We start from the raw sequence: 17490 nt of genomic DNA on the forward strand, positions 1-17490 counted from the left end.
CACCAATCACAGACTTTTGATCTTTTGTTTAAAGAAAGCCGAAACAGGGGAGGGAGAACAAATCAATTTGCATGAATCATTTGATATATTATAATTAATAAAAGAAATGTCTTTATCTTAAACAAGCTTTACCTAACAAAAGGGTCCAATTTTGTGTTTTAAAGAAAAAGAATGTTTTGTTTCAATCACCAGATTGATTTCTTAACTTTTCTACCTACCACTTCATTCCTGGATTATTTTCTTCAAATAATAATTTAATAATAAATCATTCTTTTAATCATAAAATAAAAATATTCCAAGTCTTACAAAGAGAGTTATTGTTTCTCGCTAAATTATAAATATTAAATGCTTTCGAATTCATACCCATGGAAATCAATTTTCATATCTAGCTCTAATATGGGATTTTTTTTTATGTAGTTTGAAATGTAAAAGAAAATAAATCTAATAAAAAATTAAAAATGAAAATACTTAAAAGAAATTAATCAGCTAAATAAATTAAAGGAGCATTTTCTAAGTTGAAACTAATGAAATTTACAAAATTTTATAATTTTGCTTACAATTTATAATTGACATATTCAAAAGATAAAAAAAAGTAATTTATAATTTTATAATCCTTACTTATAAATTTTATTTCATAGGTGTGCCCATTGAATAAAATTTTTAGTGTACATATATATATGATCTAAGAATATATCCTAGTTTGAATCTTTTGTTGCTTATAATACTCAAAAAAAAAAAAAAAATTATGCATGTCTATAAAAATATGAATGAGTGAGGAAATTTTAGGATTGCGTGAAACGCCCCTATTAAGAATTTTATTTTGATTGGTTGAAAAAATACAAGTAATTTAATTTTGGTCATATTAATTTTCTATTTAAATATAAATTTTATTGAATAAAATCAAAAATTATGTTATATACTATATAAGGTATATATAAAATATTGTAATACTATTTTTTTTCATCTTTTTTATAACTAGAATCGTAGTTTTGAACCGAAACCATACAATATAATATTAAATTAAGATATATAATATATATATTAAACATAGTAATATATGTAATATTATATGGCAATAGAGAAAGACAAATAATATTCAATATATTAATCATTTTCGGTTTCTAATTGTCGATTATTGTCTACTTATAAATTCTTTGACATTTTACTTTTTTTTTTTACTTCTTTTCTCTGAGATATATAAGTAAGTTTTAATCTGCTTGACATTTTACTTCTTTTTTTTAAGCAATATTTTATTTCTTAATTACTTATTTATCAAAATTAATTATTTTATTCTTGTATTTTTTAGATAAAATAGTTTATTTTCAAAATGAGAAAAAAGTAATTAATTTTGACAAAGGCTTTTAACAGAAAAAGTACAAAAGCTATACAGTATACATAAAATCATTATTTTTAAAAATTCATGAATATGCATATGTAAAGTACACTCTTCTCTTTCAATAAAGTGAATTATTACATAGCAAATAAGAAATCAATTAACAAACAATTTAAAAATTTCTAATTTATATAACAATAATAATAATTTTGTATACTTGCAATTACAATATGCATATGAATTGTCAATTATTTATTTATAATCATGCATGGCAAATACATGTGCATTATTCTAATATTTTGTTTCAAAATTGAACCTAACTGTTCTTTTAATTAGAATTAATATCCAAATATTTAATTCAAATTTAAATAATATAACATAAAAAATTGCAAGAAAAAGGAATGATAATGTACTTATTACAAGAGATTATAAAAACAAAATCATCATTGTATACTAAGGTATTGCCTAGTGGTAAGTGTATATACAGTCTGACCCAAACATTGAAAAAAAAATCACCATTAAAATTTGATAATAGACTTTTTTTTTTTTTTTTGAAGTCGATTATAGACTTAATTTAATCCAATATGCCTTTTTCTTTAATATTTTTTTTCATATATTTACTTTATTCTCATACAAATTTAATTTTTTTTTAACATAAGTTCTCGTAGATTAACTAAAATCCAGTATTATCTAAAATAAAAAATGTTAAATTTTCTAAAGATTGAATTCGATATTCAAAATGGCTAAAATCTAGTTTTTTTTCCTCAGCTCCACTCCATACCAACTCCAATATTTCAATTTTTATTTTCATTTTTTCTGAATTCAGATATTATTCATAAAACTAAAAATTAAATATCATGCATGCTGTGTTGGAAGAATTAAAAAAAGAAATAGTATTTATATATATTAAAAGTGAAATTCTTTATATAGATTCTCCATTCAATAGTTTTCTTTTCATTATGTATTTTTACAGATTTTGGCTTTGGCTAATCAAATCACAGTATCACATGGTTTCATGTGCAGGTCAATTCCTTTTTCTGTTGTTCCTTTCCCTGTCCCTAAACCTTCACTCCACAGCATCATATACCCCCATCCCAAAACAAAAAGAACCCATCTTTGGTTGAAAATTGAAATCTTTACAGTCACTTCTGTTTACTGTTCAAACCTAGATCACCGTCACATTTGTTTGTTATCTCCTATATTTTGGCTACAGCTCTATCGTTTCTCTTTTCTTGATCATTGGTTCTTGATTATTATTGTTATTATCACTATTCCTTGCTTCTTTCTTTTCCAATTCTTGATTCTCTGAAACTATTTAGATATTATTTGTGACAGTGGGATGAGTTTGTCGTCCATATTATAGCTTTTGGCGTCGTATTTATTGATTCTTGATCGCATTTTTTTCTTGAATATGTTTGGATTTGAAATCTTGATTCTTTAGTCGTGAATTGTGGAGAGCAAATCGAGGAAAGATGCGGCGGCGGGCGGCCGACTACCGGCGCCCGGTTAGAAGGAGGTTATCGCTGTGGATCTGGGCACTTCTTGGCATGTTTTTGATTGCTGGGCTAATTTTATTTGTGTTTCATCACCATCACCATGAAGATCAGATTAAGCAGCCTATTCAGGTAAAGATTACTGAGAATTCTTCTCTTGTATTTAAATTTTAAGATTCTGTTTTTATTTGACTTGGATTTATGCGTGTTTAATTTGATACGTTATTGAGTAATTTTGAGAATACCCATTTGATCTTGCGGCCTAGGAGTTCATATACTAATTATAAGACTTGATTAATATCAAAATTTAGTAATTTCTGTGCTTTATTTTTTATATAACTTCAAGATTTATCATTCCTATTTAAGTTAAGATTGACATCTGCATATTAACATGTAAGCTGACTAGCCGTAATTAGGCTTTGTTGTATATGTATTTATATTTTAAATTATTTAATGTACAATCATTATTACATGACTTTGTTGTGGATTTCTTTCTGGTTGACTTAGTTAACTTACAGTGAGCAAGGTCTTTTTCATGGTATTCATTCCAATATTAGTTTTTAGGAATGCAAGGTCTTTTCCAAGCCATGGTAGTCGAGAGGCATGTACGTTATGAAGTTCTATGTTTTAGTGTTCGGTACAGATAATGAGATTCAAAATATTGGTGGGGAGGGCTAATATTACAGGTGTGATGTCTTTATCTAACTGGACGATTGCAATGCTATACTATACTAAACATGTCCCAATTTTGCACAGTTTAAGAGTTCAAGTTCAAACTCTTGCCTCTTTCTTTCTCTCTCTCTCTCTCTCTCTCTCTCTCTCTCTCTCTGTCTTCCCTTATACCAAGAAAATACTTCAAATTGGGGATTATTTCAGTACCTATACCAATTCAATTACTTCCATTAAATCCTTCTTATTAATCATTAGATGGCATTTTATAGGGGTAATGTCTTTTTGTAATATTTATAATCAGGTAACCTTAATTATCTGAAATGTCAATTAATTGATGGACCTCTTTACCACCAAATATATCCAAAATAGTGAACTTTTTGTGCCATTTTTTTATAATAACAAAGCCCATTTTTGAATTTTCTACTAAGCACCATAATTTTGGAGATCAAATTAGTACTAACTACTAAATGATATGCTTTTGAGGAATTTCGATTTCCTTAACATCACCACTATTTCAGTTGATAGGATTGCAATATATAAGGATCTGGTCTTCTGGTAGCGTTACCATACATGGAGAATGGAGGACCATTTCATTCTTTTTTTCTCAGAATAGTAGTTGAAGTAGACGTAAAGGGAAGGATTCAATTTGCAAAGATAAAAGAGTGTGAATCTTATGCTATATACACGATTCTTTTTGGAACTAGCTTCTTTTTCATTTTCTTTAGCAGAGGATACAAACCTGTATCCCTTGATTTGTACATCTAATCACATTGCGTATTCTGGATTACTATAATAGATAAAAGTCATGGGATAAATACATGGTTTACCTTGCTTTTGTTTTAGGAGACTAAGATTCAAAAACCTTTTTAGTTTATTGAAGCTTTCTGCTTTTGACAGAACAGAGCTCGAAAATAATCAAGTTTATAAGGCTCAAGCATTAGAATTATGGTCTAGATTTCATGTGAGCTTGTTTGGGCATTATTGAGTATTTCATATTCTTTGACGTCTTATGTTTGTGCTTATTTAAGTTATTAGCTGCTGGTTCAGAATTAATGATATTAGGTTTCAAGGGAAAAATAGTAATTTATACTGATGCTTGAATGGCCAGAAGTTTTGAGGGTTTCTTTTACATTGAGCCCTCATTGGTTTGAAAAACATTAAACCTTTCACTGTTATGTGGAAATCCGAATCCTTGTAAAGTGCTGGCTAGCAGGCCTGTTGATGAGCATGGCAACCTGCTGGCTGACCTAGCCTAATTTAGGCAATTACAGATCCGAACTTTCTTCTATATTTAAGTGCAGAAGAAATCTGCCATCACTTTCTCTTGTATTGCACGTCGTCGTAGATTCTCAAACATGGACAGTTGCTTCTTTCATCTGGAAAACCTACATTTTTCTAAACCATCCATTTCATTGTCCAACATCTTTTTGTTGTTTCAGGTCTGGCTATTTTAACCCAAAGCCAAATGAAAACACTATAAACCATGATTTTTGTTTTCTGTCCTTTGCCAACAGTTTCATTTTCTGCCACATAAAAAAAGCTGGTAAGATTTGTGAGGACACATCATGTTTAACCTGTCTACCTGACCCTTGTAAAGCCCCGAAGGAAGGGATGGTTATGTACTCTATTACCAACTACTACTGTGAAGAAATAAAACAAACAAACTGTAATTCAATGGGTTTATTTTCTGATTCAGAAAAAGCATTTTGCTATAAGTATAATATTAATGAGCATTATTTATGCAAAAATGTCCACACTTGCTCTTTTGTTTATGTACCATTGCCCTTTGATTATATACAGCCATCCTAATTGGAAGACGGTAATGCACAATCCTTAGGCTCATAATGAGGGCTATAAGTCAAAGTAGGGAATTGAATCTGCATCTTTTCCTCTAATATTGGCATTTCTGCTGTGTTGGGCAACTGAAGCTACTGGAGTTTCTTTCCTCCAATTTCTTTACTATGACGATGCAAGTATTGTTCTCCTGCATGGTTTATTTTTCCTCCTTATCACATGATTTTAGAAGACTTTGAATAATAGTAATATATGCATCAGGCCAAATATTTAAATGCTTCAGTATATGGTTTATATGCACTTTCTGCTTGAAGTTTTGTTTTCTCTGACTGATGGGCACTAAGAGGTTTCTTCTCATGCTGTGTAGTTGGTTATTTAAGTTCTCTTGACAGTTCAATGCTTTTTGAATATTCATGAGGGCTATAGAAAATGCTCCTATATGTTATCTAGTGGGACAGTTGCACAGAACTTTGACCGTGATATGCATTGCTTAAAATCAATATGGAAATCTTAAATTTCATTATCCAGCTCATGCAATTGTCTGAATTTTTATTCACTCTACCATAGGCTAAGCCCAAAGTTATGTAGTTAGGTAATCCATTGTCCAGCGAATATCTTTACAGGCCATATTATGGCATAAGCATTGCTTAACCTTCGTATGCTACTCTGTTACAAAGTTTCATTTTATTGGTATAACTATGCATTTTGACTTCATTAGCTGATGTAGTCGATTTTTTGACATAATGTAAAGTTTTAATTTGCTTCTGGTAGTTTAATTTACATTAAAATGGACTCACCCAGGCCTTCCTTTTCAGGAGAATCATGCAAGAGCTGAACCAGTCAACCATGAAGGTTTGAATTTCACCAAGGAACTATTGAGTGCTACCTCATTTTCAAGGCAGTTGGCTGAGCAAATGATGCTTGCCAAGGCTTATGTCATTATTGCAAAGGAGCATAATAACCTCTACCTTGCATGGGAGCTGAGCAAAAAGATCAGAAGTTGCCAACTCTTGCTTTCAAAAGCTGCTATGAGAGGGGAGCCCATAACACTAGAAGAAGCAGAGCCAATAATCAGTGGCCTGTCATATCTAATCTTCAAGGCACAAGATGCCCATTATGATGTAGCAACTACCATAATGACAATGAAATCTCATATTCAAGCCCTTGAAGAACGTGCAAATGCAGCAACAGTTCAGAGCGCAGTATTTGGACAGCTGGCGGCTGAAGCTCTACCGAAGAGCCTCCATTGCCTAAAGGTAAAGCTTACAACTGATTGGCTTAAGAAGCTGCCCCTTCAAGACCTTGCAGAGGAGAAAAGAAACTCTCAAAGAGTTGTGGATAATAATCTCTATCACTTCTGCATATTTTCAGACAATATGCTGGCTACATCAGTAGTCATCAACTCCTCGATCTGTAATGCTGATCACCCAAAACAGCTCGTCTTCCACATAGTTACAAATGAAATCAGCTATGGAGCTATGCAGGCTTGGTTCCTTGGTAACGACTTCAAAGGGGCAACCATAGAAGTTCAGAATGTAGAAGAGTTCTCTTGGTTGAATGCTTCTTATGCTCCTGTTGTCAAACAGCTTCTGGATGAAGATTCCCGGAGCTATTATTTTTCAGGTTATTCAGATTTGAAGACTGATCCAAAACTGCGAAATCCTAAGTACCTGTCTTTACTGAATCATCTTCGTTTTTACATCCCTGAGATCTATCCACAATTGGAAAAGATAGTTTTTCTTGATGATGATGTTGTTGTGCAGAAGGATCTCACACAACTTTTTTCATTGGATTTGCATGGAAATGTCAATGGAGCTGTCGAAACTTGTCTTGAAGCATACCATCGTTATTACAAGTATCTCAATTTCTCAAACCCAATTATCAGCTCAAAGTTTGACCCACAGGCATGTGGATGGGCATTTGGTATGAATGTTTTTGATTTGGTTGCGTGGAGGAAAGCAAATGTGACTGCACATTATCATTTCTGGCAGGAGCAGAATGCTGATCAAACTCTTTGGAAGCTGGGGACACTTCCTCCCGCTCTTCTAGCATTTTATGGACTGACAGAGCCACTTGATCGAAGATGGCATGTATTAGGCTTGGGATATGATATGAACATTGACAATCGTCTGATTGAGAGTGCTGCAGTTATTCACTTTAATGGTAACATGAAGCCATGGCTGAAATTGGCTATTGGCAGATACAAGCCTCTGTGGGAAAGGTACATAAACCAAAGTCACCCTTATTACCAAGATTGTATTGCAAGTTGAAATGTGCTACTTCTTGATTATCGATAATTCATGCCATCTTCAATATTTTTACACCCTCAAATGGTGAATCGTATTATTGTAGTCAGAAGTAGAAAATTTTGACTTAATTAGGAGTTTTCTTTTGCTTTTATTTCCCCCTTTTTTCTTCATAGTTCCTATAATGAAAAAGAACAGATTTTATACATTAGGGAATTTAAATTTACTAGGTGAAGAGTTGTGAAGAAATCATTTTTGATTGATGGGGTTTCCTTCCCCTTCTGCAAACTGTAGAATTATTTGTTCCTTAGCAATTTTTGTAATAAGTTTTTCAGCTTTTATGGATCATAATGTAACTGGAAGCAGACAATTTTGTCCTGCCCGTTTACTCTTTAGACATCAAACCGGATTCTGAATATTACCTATTGCTATGAGTTGTTAAATTGCAATTTTGCAGTCACTTCTATTTGCTACAAGTTAACCGTACTTTTTTAAATGAAAAAATTTTTTTCTTTCAATCACAAGCCAATATTTTCATCCAGGAAAAGTTTATACAATCCAGATCTTCCCAACTTTTTCATACACGAGTGCTTCTGTAACAATTACAAATCCTATATAAGTGTAATAAGCCGAGCTCAGATTCTAATCTTTGACTCGTAGGTCTGCAGTTTCCTAATCAACATTCCAACACTGCCTGAGTTTTATCCTAACCACCTATCTTAAAGAAACACATTACTTTTGCTGATCTATATGCGCGTTGAAAGCTTTGTGAACCTATAACATAAAAACAAAAAACATGGTGAAAGTACAACATAAAAGATGCCATTCATTTGTCTTTTCTGCTGTGGAGCTTATTATACAGAAGAAGACATTCTATTAACATAATTAGCAGGTAAACTATGAAAACCAAATTCCTTTGGGATGGCATTGTTATTCAACAGATGCTCAAACTTACATGAGTTATAACACAGATGTGGCAAGAATGATCAAAATTTCAAACTAAGCTTAATTGTCTCATCACGTCAAAACATAAATTTCTCTCTTGCACGTGAAATAAGCTTAAATTTCTCCTCGGCTTCAATTTGCTGATGAATGTCACTTCGCGATGCTCGATCTGGATGGAACCGAAGCAGGGCTTTCTTATAAGCCGTACGTATCTGGAAAAATCATTTATCATAATGAGAAACAAACGGCACGACAAAGAAAACTTAGGCAATGACGAAGAAGGGGTCAAGGAGGAAAATTTTATACATATGTACAAAAAGATAAAAATGATATATCAATAACCATGTGTAGAGTCACTGGGACAAGAGCCTAGTGGTTCAGCATCTTCCCTGTAGTTTGCAAGTTCAAACTCCAGGATCTTTTACATTGACTATTAAAAATATATAACGCACCAAGAGAAAGCACATTTAAAACAAATGGCATCAAAATGTCGATTTTAAACATCGACATCATTATTATTAGTTCTACTGTATTGACTTATTATACTACCTAATGTGGCTCTACAATATTCACATACTTAGCAATTTAAGGAAACAATAAAATTTTTGGAAGAAAACTAACAAATGAGATAATACGAAATAAGGAGGGAATTTTAAGATCATAAAAGTTGGGTTAAATAGAATTCTTTTTAATACTATGCTTGGTTACCAAAGGGAATCATTTGAAATGGAATTATGCCCCAATTATTGTGAATACCTCAGTAATCCTACTGGCACTGGAACAGTAATTGGATGGGGGCAATGAACGATACCTCATCCCTGTTCCTGCATCCTAAAAATGGAAAACTCTCCAAACTCTACCTTATATATATATATATATATTTCCAATTCTAATCCCTTACTAAAATATATATTAATTAATAATATTAATATGTTACACATTACAAAGCTCAATACATTCAAAGCAAGAACAGGAATATTGGTATCACATTTCCATTTACTTTCCAAAATCCCCTAGTTGCATAACTGGTCCATTCTACAACAATTTGAGTTAAATCTGAGTTAAGAGTTGGGTTTAGAAGTTATCGTAAATTGAACCTATATAGTTTTATATATTACAGTATCGCCTATAACCTTTAGATTGGATTTCAAAACCCACCCTCATTGAGAAAATTTGACAACATATATTAAGGCCTCTAAATTCCCATACAATTTTGATTTAATACATCATTTATTTTTTGTTAAAAAAAGGAAAAAAAGGTTAAGCATTGTGTAAAGGATTTTAAAGAGAATATTTAAGTATAAGGGATTCTAATTAGTGTTGAGCATTTGGTTGGTTTGAGTTTATGTAATCCAAAATTTTCTAAAACCAATATTAACTCTAACTAACTTTAACAGGCAAAGTTTAGGAATTGGATTACCAGAAAAACTGAATAACAAATAATCCGATTACCAAAAATCAGTTCAGTCAGTTTATACATATACATAATTCAACTATTTTGGTTTCTGGATGCAAAAACAAAATAATGTACTGGACCAATGAATTTCATTTAATTCAGTTTGTCCGTTCTATTTAACCAAATAATTTTCACCCCTAATTCCAAGGGCCACTATCGTGTACCCTATTTAACATAAGAGGAAGAATCAAGATCTTGGACCCAAATTTAGTTCTGCCTCCATCATTTCCCATCTCATCCACATAAATAATCCTAAGCACACATCATGTCACATAACTGTAAATTGATTTTTGCATCCAGTTGTGCATCACCTTGCCAGAATGGCAAGCATATGTAAAAGTTTGACATGCATACGAAATTCCCTGCACCCGGGAAAAGTGAAACTTACAATATGATTGAAATAATCATATGTGCTTCTTTTGCAAGTCTTGTGAAATGTGATGGTTCAGGCAGATCAAATTTCAAAAAATTTGGTGCTACATGCATCTCACCTCAGAAGGCAAATCACCTCTAACTTCAATTCCAAGGCCACGAAGAAGTGAAGCCATATCTTGACTGTTAGCTTCCAGTTTATCCAGTTCCCTCCTTATCTCGACCCGAAGCTGCTCCTTCAAGTTCAGAGTTTCTTCATCCTGAAGTTGGTATCATTAATTACACAAGTAGACATTATAGTAAAAGAAAAATTAACCACAACAGAAAACTAAAAGTATTAGTTAAAGTACCAAGAATAGCAACTGATAAATTTGTGAAATTGGACTGATATTAAAATATGTAGTAAATATGTTAGCAGAAGATGTAAAGGGGAGGCAGGAAGCCAAACCTTTTTCTGTGCCTCTCGAACCTCTTCCAGCCGCTGTTTTTGCCTTCTCTCTGTTTCTATTAGACGCAGATTTTCAGCCTTTTTTCTCTTTTTCAAGCGCCGTGCTTCTTCTGCCTGTAAGAGCATAACATTATATTTGTATGGAATACACTCTCTCCATCAGTGATTGGTGTACTAGTTTCTTGATTACAAAACTCAAGCTAAATCCAAGAAATGAGGCAAGTTTAAACTCATCTAACGGCAGATTATTTATTTATTTTTTAAAAGACATTAAGGAATCACAACTCATGGCATCAGAGACCTGAATGTCCACTTCAATTATCCTTGCAATTAAATGTCTGAAACAATCTTATCACAGAATATTGTTACCACCCTTTCACTGTCATATTAAGGCATCTCCATGCATGGTTTTGAAGGATTATTGAGCCAAAATACAGTAGAAAGGGTAAGAGCAAATATACTAGCTGGTTTTCACGTGAACATGGCTATGAACAGGTCCATATACTTTCAACTGAGCTCAGATTGATTATTGTCAGCTTTCAGTACTATTGAAATGCAGCAGACCCACAAAAAATAGAATCCATCAACTTTCAGCCGGAGGAAGTTGGACCAATCAGGGGCAGCAGTTTGATCACTTACATGAACAGTCATAGCTAGAAATACAGAGTAATAGAAGTGTAAAAAAAATAATAACAGTGCTGAAAGGCAGCTATTAGATATATTTCCAAGAAAAAATACCTGAGCTTGTAACTCTCTTTGCCTGGATGCCCATTCTTCTTCTTCAGCACGTCTATAAGCATCAGTTTTCTTGAGCATTTCTCTGTTTCCAACGATAAAGTTTGGGACACCAGATGGACCATCACCATTTGTCTCATTTACAACTTTAGAGCAGCAAACAGAAGATTCTTTATACATCTCCTGCTGAATGGACCTTTCCTTATCTGTGTGCCAACTCTCCCCGTCTGACTTATTAGCAATGACACTTGCATCTTCACCAATATATTTAGATGTGCTTAAGTTATCATTCCTATGATTTCCATTGGATGAACAAGATTTTGGCACGTCAACTGTTTTATCTACATCAATATCATTTCGAGAGTCAATATCAAATCCCACAGGACCAACCTCATTCTGGAAATCAAATTGGCCTCTTGGGAAATTATCAAACCTCTTCTTCCTCAGTGAAGCCTCTTCCCACTGTTGACGAATATTTCCCAGATGATCTTCCTCAATGTCACAATCAGAATCATCATTCTCACATGAAGTATCAGAGGAAGATCTTTTACTGGAGCAGGTAGCCCAGCAATTTGATGTTTTAGAGGAAAGTTTCCTTCCTTGATTACAAGAAGGCCGACATTTGTTACTTGAGGTGAAATAAGAATTTGGATTTCCACTCTCTTCAAGACTATCTGAAGAACTGCCACAATCACCACTTTCATCATCATCAATACAAATGATATTCCTACATGCCGGTGTTTTTTCCTGTCCAGAAACACTAGCATCAGGAGCTATCCCTTCTGAAGTTTCTGGGGCATCAATAATAATTAAATTAGCGATTCTGTCACTATCAATGTCAACAACATTATTATATTTTCCTTTTAACTTGCATCTTTCTAAGGATCTCTTCTGAGAATCAACTCTTCGCTGAGATTGACCCCTCGACATTCTTTCTGATATTAACTAATTTCCTTTACTGCAGACGACAACATACATATATTGCATAATATATGGCAAGTCAACATCAGTTGACAATACTCCTGCCTTGATCGTCCTATGTGATAGTCATTGTGATTAGGATAACTGGTAACACTCCCAACTTTCAGAACATTCCAGCACGTTCTTGTTTGATTTTTGGATAAATTAAAGAAAATTCCACGTTAAAGAATACCAGAAGTTATCAACTTAGAAATGCTTTCACAGACTTGGGTTCAAGTCTCCACCTCAACATGAACAATGCATTTCAATTGTTTACCTAATAGCAGGAAACAGAAACATGAATAAAAAATAAAAATAAAAATAACAACTATCCGTTACACCATCTTAATAACTATTTCTATTGCGAAATATTTCTAAAACATAAATGCCCAAGCCCTTATTAAGACATATCATATACCCTTTACAGCCAATGCATGCAGTTTATAAAGCCTCCAAGCTATTTGAGTATACTTTTCACATGTAAGCGCTGAATTGATTAATAAACTTCAAAAATCGATAAGAAAAGCTGATCAAGCACATTATACATATCTCATTAGTATGTAGTCAATCCCCACCTCTAAAAAATCCAAAACAACGAGAACCATTTTACATAGAAACCAAAGAAATACAGAATCATATTTTTATTTTTCAGTCCACTACTCTGCAGCTTCCAAAATTAGAAAAGTTCACAGAGATTTACAACTAATAATTAGAAATAGCATGCAAATAAATCAAGGACAGTAAAAGAAAGGTCCAAATTGATAATAAAGCTTGTCTAAAAACACAATTAAGATGCCACTCAACACTTCTATTACATAAAGTTCAACATTAACTGGGGAAAGGAAGAAAGACAAGCATATAACATAGTAAAATTAATTTTTAAGACTGAAATGTGCTTGTTAATACAATCTGTCTGTTTCTGACACTCAGTAAACTTTTAATTTGTGAGCAACACTTGTATAGTTATTTCTCTTCTCTAATCTAAGACTTGCATGTATGATTTGGTTTCAGTTCAACTTAGAAACCAATCAAAGAAGCGAAATTTCCAATTGAGACCGAAGAGAAAAATGAAGAAACATACCTTGAAAGAATCGTTGTTCTCCAATTAGGGTTTTATAAGGAATCAAATCGATGAACTGAATTTAATTACGGTTTAAAGGCGACCTTCTCTGAAAAATAAAGCTCTGCGCGTTTTTTGCCTCGCAATTTTCTTCTCTTTTTCGCTCGCTGAAATTGAAATTGTTGATGGTTTCATTTTATACAATTTAAATATTATTTTATTTTCTGGTTTAAAAATGGAAAAAGAAAGTATTTTTATTTGTATCAAAAACCTCGCATCTGTCACGAGTTTGGGGTTAGGGAATGTAGTGCGGCTCCGTCTTATCTCGAAAATATAAATTCATATAAATAAAAATATACTTTTAATTTTTAATTTTTAATAATTTGTTTGTATTATATTCTCTTTTTTTTAATACTTATTCTTTTTTTTTAAAAAAAATAAGATGTAAAATAATTTCCATTAGATATTTAGTTTTAATTGGAATTCTGAATATGGAATACAATGTATGTTTTTCAAATTTAAAAGACAAATTTTAGAGATAATTATATAATAGTATCTGAACTTTTCAAAATTTGACATTTTAATATTTGAAAATTTTCGACTAGTATCTTGCATTTTGATACTAATAGTAATATATCACATCTCCAGACAACCACTCTTGTCATTATCATTGTGACTTTATATGCACATTGCATTATTTCAACATGTACAAAGAAACAAATATCCCTCTTACCGTATAGAGCAAAATTTCCAAGAAAATATCTATGGCTTGTTGCCTCCGTTAATTCACATTCTACTCCTCCGTCTCATTATTGTCAAATCCAAAACACCATAAAAATGACAAATTAGTTAATCACCATAATTGACTACTGGATATATATATAAATCCAAAGCTAAAATAGATTTTTCCATGATAGACAAGACTCTTGCTTGAAATCCAACGACCTAAAAAATGGTCATGATCGTTCAGTATCCATGATTGATCCAACATGTGTGAGGGAAATCATACATAATAAGAGTAATTTTCAAGATTTACTACAAGCGGAGAGTAGTTTGAAAGCAATTTTCTTCATACATAACTTTTCAGCATTATTCATTTCACAGTTTTGAGCATGTTCCAGGTTTTTATAATACACTCCCAAGCAACTATTGTTGAAACTAATCTAATGGCAATTATGATGATAGAGAACTTTAGTTTATTAGTATCACTCATTCTTGCACAGAATTCCATATTCCAATTTCTGAATGCCCATCTTCAGTCGCACAAGCACGAAACATACCAGTTGTATTAAAAGGCATGGTTACTTCTCCCGTGGCGGATACAGCAACCAGCCCAACATTGCCTCTTGGAACACACTCATTAATAACATAAGCTGCTGCTTCTTTGAGAGAAAGACCTTTGTACTCCATAAGAGCAGCCACATCCCTAGCAACAGTACCACGTATAATCTGTTCTCCTTTGCCTGTAACAGAAACTGCACAGAGGTTGTTGGCATATGTCCCTGCACCTATTATGGGTGTATCCCCAATTCTACCCACCATTTTATTTACCAGTCCACCAGTAGAAGTTGCAGCAGCCAAGTTTCCATTCCTATCAACTGCAACACAACCAACAGTTCCAATTTGGCTATCTCCATCAGCAGTTGAACTTTTGGTTTTCTCATCATTTTGAATTGGTTGTGTATAATCAATCTGTGGATGCATAGCAGAAGTTGCACGTTTAAAGAAAAAAAAATCATAATAGTTTAAAATCATGTTGGGCACATGAAGGTACCAAACAACAGGGATATCCCCAGCAAAAAGCATACCTGAACTCTATTCGCTTCTTTTGCCTGATTTAACCTCTCAATATTTTCTGGAGTTATAAATTGACTTGAATCTACTGTCTCAACACCCTGATAAATTTATACTGGTATGCTTTAAAATGGTTGCAGTTAAGATAATAATTTTTAGTAACAAATATTCAGATGCTAAATTGCATAAAAAACTATAACTAGCTAAACCTTTTAGTAATTGTTTAAAACACAAACTTAGAAGAAGGAAACAATATGTTGGGACAGAATAACAAGTAAATGGTAGCTCAGAAAACAAAAGACAAAGAAAATAAGGAATTAGAGCAATTTGTCTCTACTCTCTACAATTTTGCCCAAAAAGAATAAAGGAAGACATCAATTTGGTAGCATTTAATTTTAACCTTCCAATGTTCAGTTGGGACCTGGATCAGAAATCTGACCCAGAATAATAAAAAAACCTGAAATTTTAAAAAATTATATTGTTAATATTATGAGCACAAGGTTCAACACTTCTATCTCCAAAACCAAGAAAAGAAATCATCTACAATTAGGGAACCGCATTGAGAAAAGAAAAGGCAAAACTGAGAAAGAATGCCACCTTATGCAGGTGGAAGATATTGCATAAGCAGAGTAGATCATAACTCACTTGTTCCCTTGCAAAAGTTTCTGCTCCATCAAAAGCAAGATATATATGAGGCGTCTTTTCCATGACCAATCGTGCTAATGATACAGCATTGACAACTGTTGTGAGCCCAGAAACAGCGCCACACTTTTTCGTTTTGCCATCCATAATACAAGCTTCCATCTCAACAGTGCCCGCGGTGGTTAAGACAGATCCCTTTCCAGCATTAAAATTGGGATGGTTTTCCAGTTCCCGGACCTATATAGAAAATATTAGCCCCCAGAAACAGTAGAAAGTGGATAGAAACCAAGAACCCTATTACAATCATCCAAACCAACTGGAAAATATCTCATAAATTCTCAAGATTTACTTAACACCTTCCCAAAGCCAAAGATCCGTGCATTCACACATTCACACTCTCATTATTATACAAGAACAGAAACATCTCATATTAATAAACATCAGAATAGCATGAAATAGAATACAATAGCCCTGATTTGTCTAACAAATAGTCTTCAATATCTACATCTAAAGTAATAACTAATGGAGATGCGAAAAAGACCATGAGGCTTCATTTACATCAAGGACCATGAAGAAGTTCAGCAGGCAAGATAGGACAAAAAAAAAAATAAAAAAAGATATGTAGAAAATGAGATCCTACTCTATTACTGTTTTTCTCTGCTTCTTTCAACAACATAAATAAGTTTGGTTTCTCGGAAAAGTAACCTTAACCTCAGTGCTAATCCAAAGAAGCTCTTAACTCAGAACTGATCATGCAATAGGAAATTAAATTATGAATTATCAATTCAAATTAACAGAAAGGGACTCTTTTTTTAGACAGGATGAACATAGACACCGGCACTGTACGAAGATAATGAGCATATAGTTATGTAAGCTTGAGGGGTATCTAGACACACATACCACAAGTTCGACAACATCGAGAGGATGCTTTTGGGCTTGGAGAGCGGCGACACCGATCTGGAGGCAGTGGCGGAGAGTGGCCTCGCGAGGCAGGCGGCGTTCAGGTGGCATCGAGAATGGTATGTCGCCGGCGCCTCCGTGTAGTGCGATTGCCCACCCCATTTTCTCTCGCTCTGCCTATACAAAACTCTCTGTTATATAATGGAGGGAACAGGTTCTTACGTGCAGTCAACGATCAGTTCCTTCTACAAACGGTAACGGTTACGTCGCCTCGTTTATGCAAAATCTAGAAATTTGTATTTAATTATATTATTATTATTTGCTACAAGTGCCATTAGAATCTGCCTACTAAATCTATTGGTTTTTATATATTTAATTTAATAAGTGATTTGTATAATTTTTTTATAAATTTCAATTAATTTTTTTTATATATGGAAGACGCTGTAGAACAAAATAACATTATGGGTTACGCAGCAAGTCGAATTCGAAACCTCTCTATCCCGTAGGAAGACCATCCAAATCACACCTGACATAATTTCAATTAATTATATGACTATTTTGTTAATTTTGATAATTCAATACAAATATTTAACCTCCATCTATATTTAAACAATACTTTTTTTCAATTATTAGGAGCCTC

General features: G+C 33.0%; 3 protein-coding genes across 4 annotated transcripts; 1 reads left to right on the forward strand and 2 right to left on the reverse strand.

Moving 5' to 3' along the window:
• The first annotated feature begins 2277 nt into the window (after positions 1-2277).
• On the forward strand, positions 2278-7987 carry GAUT11 (galacturonosyltransferase 11). The gene is made up of 2 exons (XM_012225034.4): positions 2278-2958; positions 6108-7987. The coding sequence occupies exons 1-2, from the start codon at positions 2806-2808 to the stop codon at positions 7560-7562; spliced, it is 1608 nt and encodes a 535-aa protein (XP_012080424.1). The 5' UTR covers positions 2278-2805; the 3' UTR covers positions 7563-7987.
• Positions 7988-8069: 82 nt separating this feature from the next.
• LOC105640664 (uncharacterized) lies at positions 8070-13805 on the reverse strand. 2 transcript variants are annotated; one of them, XR_002285152.3, is made up of 6 exons: positions 13536-13805; positions 11498-12731; positions 10760-10873; positions 10431-10571; positions 8494-8695; positions 8070-8312 (listed from the first exon to the last, which is right to left on the reverse strand). XR_002285152.3 is itself a non-coding variant. In XM_012225036.4 (5 exons), exons 2-5 carry the CDS (start codon positions 12422-12424, stop codon positions 8561-8563), a joined length of 1317 nt encoding a protein of 438 aa, XP_012080426.1. In that variant the 5' UTR covers positions 12425-12731; positions 13536-13805; the 3' UTR covers positions 8339-8560. The 2 variants fall into 2 exon arrangements, 1 of the variants encoding a protein (XP_012080426.1); XM_012225036.4 differs by lacking the exon at positions 8070-8312 and having other exon boundaries at positions 8339-8695.
• A 758-nt stretch (positions 13806-14563) lies between these two features.
• Positions 14564-17040, reverse strand: ASPGA1 (N-terminal nucleophile aminohydrolases (Ntn hydrolases) superfamily protein). The gene is made up of 4 exons (XM_012225038.4): positions 16851-17040; positions 15954-16187; positions 15323-15409; positions 14564-15206 (listed from the first exon to the last, which is right to left on the reverse strand). The coding sequence occupies exons 1-4, from the start codon at positions 17010-17012 to the stop codon at positions 14724-14726; spliced, it is 966 nt and encodes a 321-aa protein (XP_012080428.1). The 5' UTR covers positions 17013-17040; the 3' UTR covers positions 14564-14723.
• Between the last annotated feature and the right edge of the window lie 450 nt (positions 17041-17490).

Source organism: Jatropha curcas, chromosome 10 (genome assembly GCF_041381405.1).
Source record: "Jatropha curcas cultivar XTBG-Jc1 chromosome 10, XTBG_Jcur_1.0, whole genome shotgun sequence".
Classification (NCBI taxonomy): domain Eukaryota; kingdom Viridiplantae; phylum Streptophyta; class Magnoliopsida; order Malpighiales; family Euphorbiaceae; genus Jatropha; species Jatropha curcas.

What these genes read in the sequence shown, in the direction of transcription:
- LOC105640664 (XM_012225036.4), bottom strand. Translation starts at nt 12,424, where the DNA reads ATGTCGAGGGGTCAATCTCAGCGAAGAGTTGATTCTCAGAAGAGATCC. An exon ending in AAAGAGAGTTACAAGCTCAG is followed by an intron (nt 10,874 to 11,497) that starts GTATTTTTTCTT and finishes ATGCTCTTACAG; the next exon opens with GCAGAAGAAGCACGGCGCTT. An exon ending in GAGGTGATTTGCCTTCTGAG is followed by an intron (nt 8,696 to 10,430) that starts GTGAGATGCATG and finishes TGATTTTTCCAG; the next exon opens with ATACGTACGGCTTATAAGAA.
- GAUT11 (XM_012225034.4), top strand. Translation starts at nt 2,806, where the DNA reads ATGCGGCGGCGGGCGGCCGACTACCGGCGCCCGGTTAGAAGGAGGTTA. An exon ending in AGATTAAGCAGCCTATTCAG is followed by an intron (nt 2,959 to 6,107) that starts GTAAAGATTACT and finishes CTTCCTTTTCAG; the next exon opens with GAGAATCATGCAAGAGCTGA.
- ASPGA1 (XM_012225038.4), bottom strand. Translation starts at nt 17,012, where the DNA reads ATGGGGTGGGCAATCGCACTACACGGAGGCGCCGGCGACATACCATTC. An exon ending in TCGATGTTGTCGAACTTGTG is followed by an intron (nt 16,188 to 16,850) that starts GTATGTGTGTCT and finishes TTTTCTATATAG; the next exon opens with GTCCGGGAACTGGAAAACCA. An exon ending in AAACTTTTGCAAGGGAACAA is followed by an intron (nt 15,410 to 15,953) that starts GTGAGTTATGAT and finishes TAAATTTATCAG; the next exon opens with GGTGTTGAGACAGTAGATTC.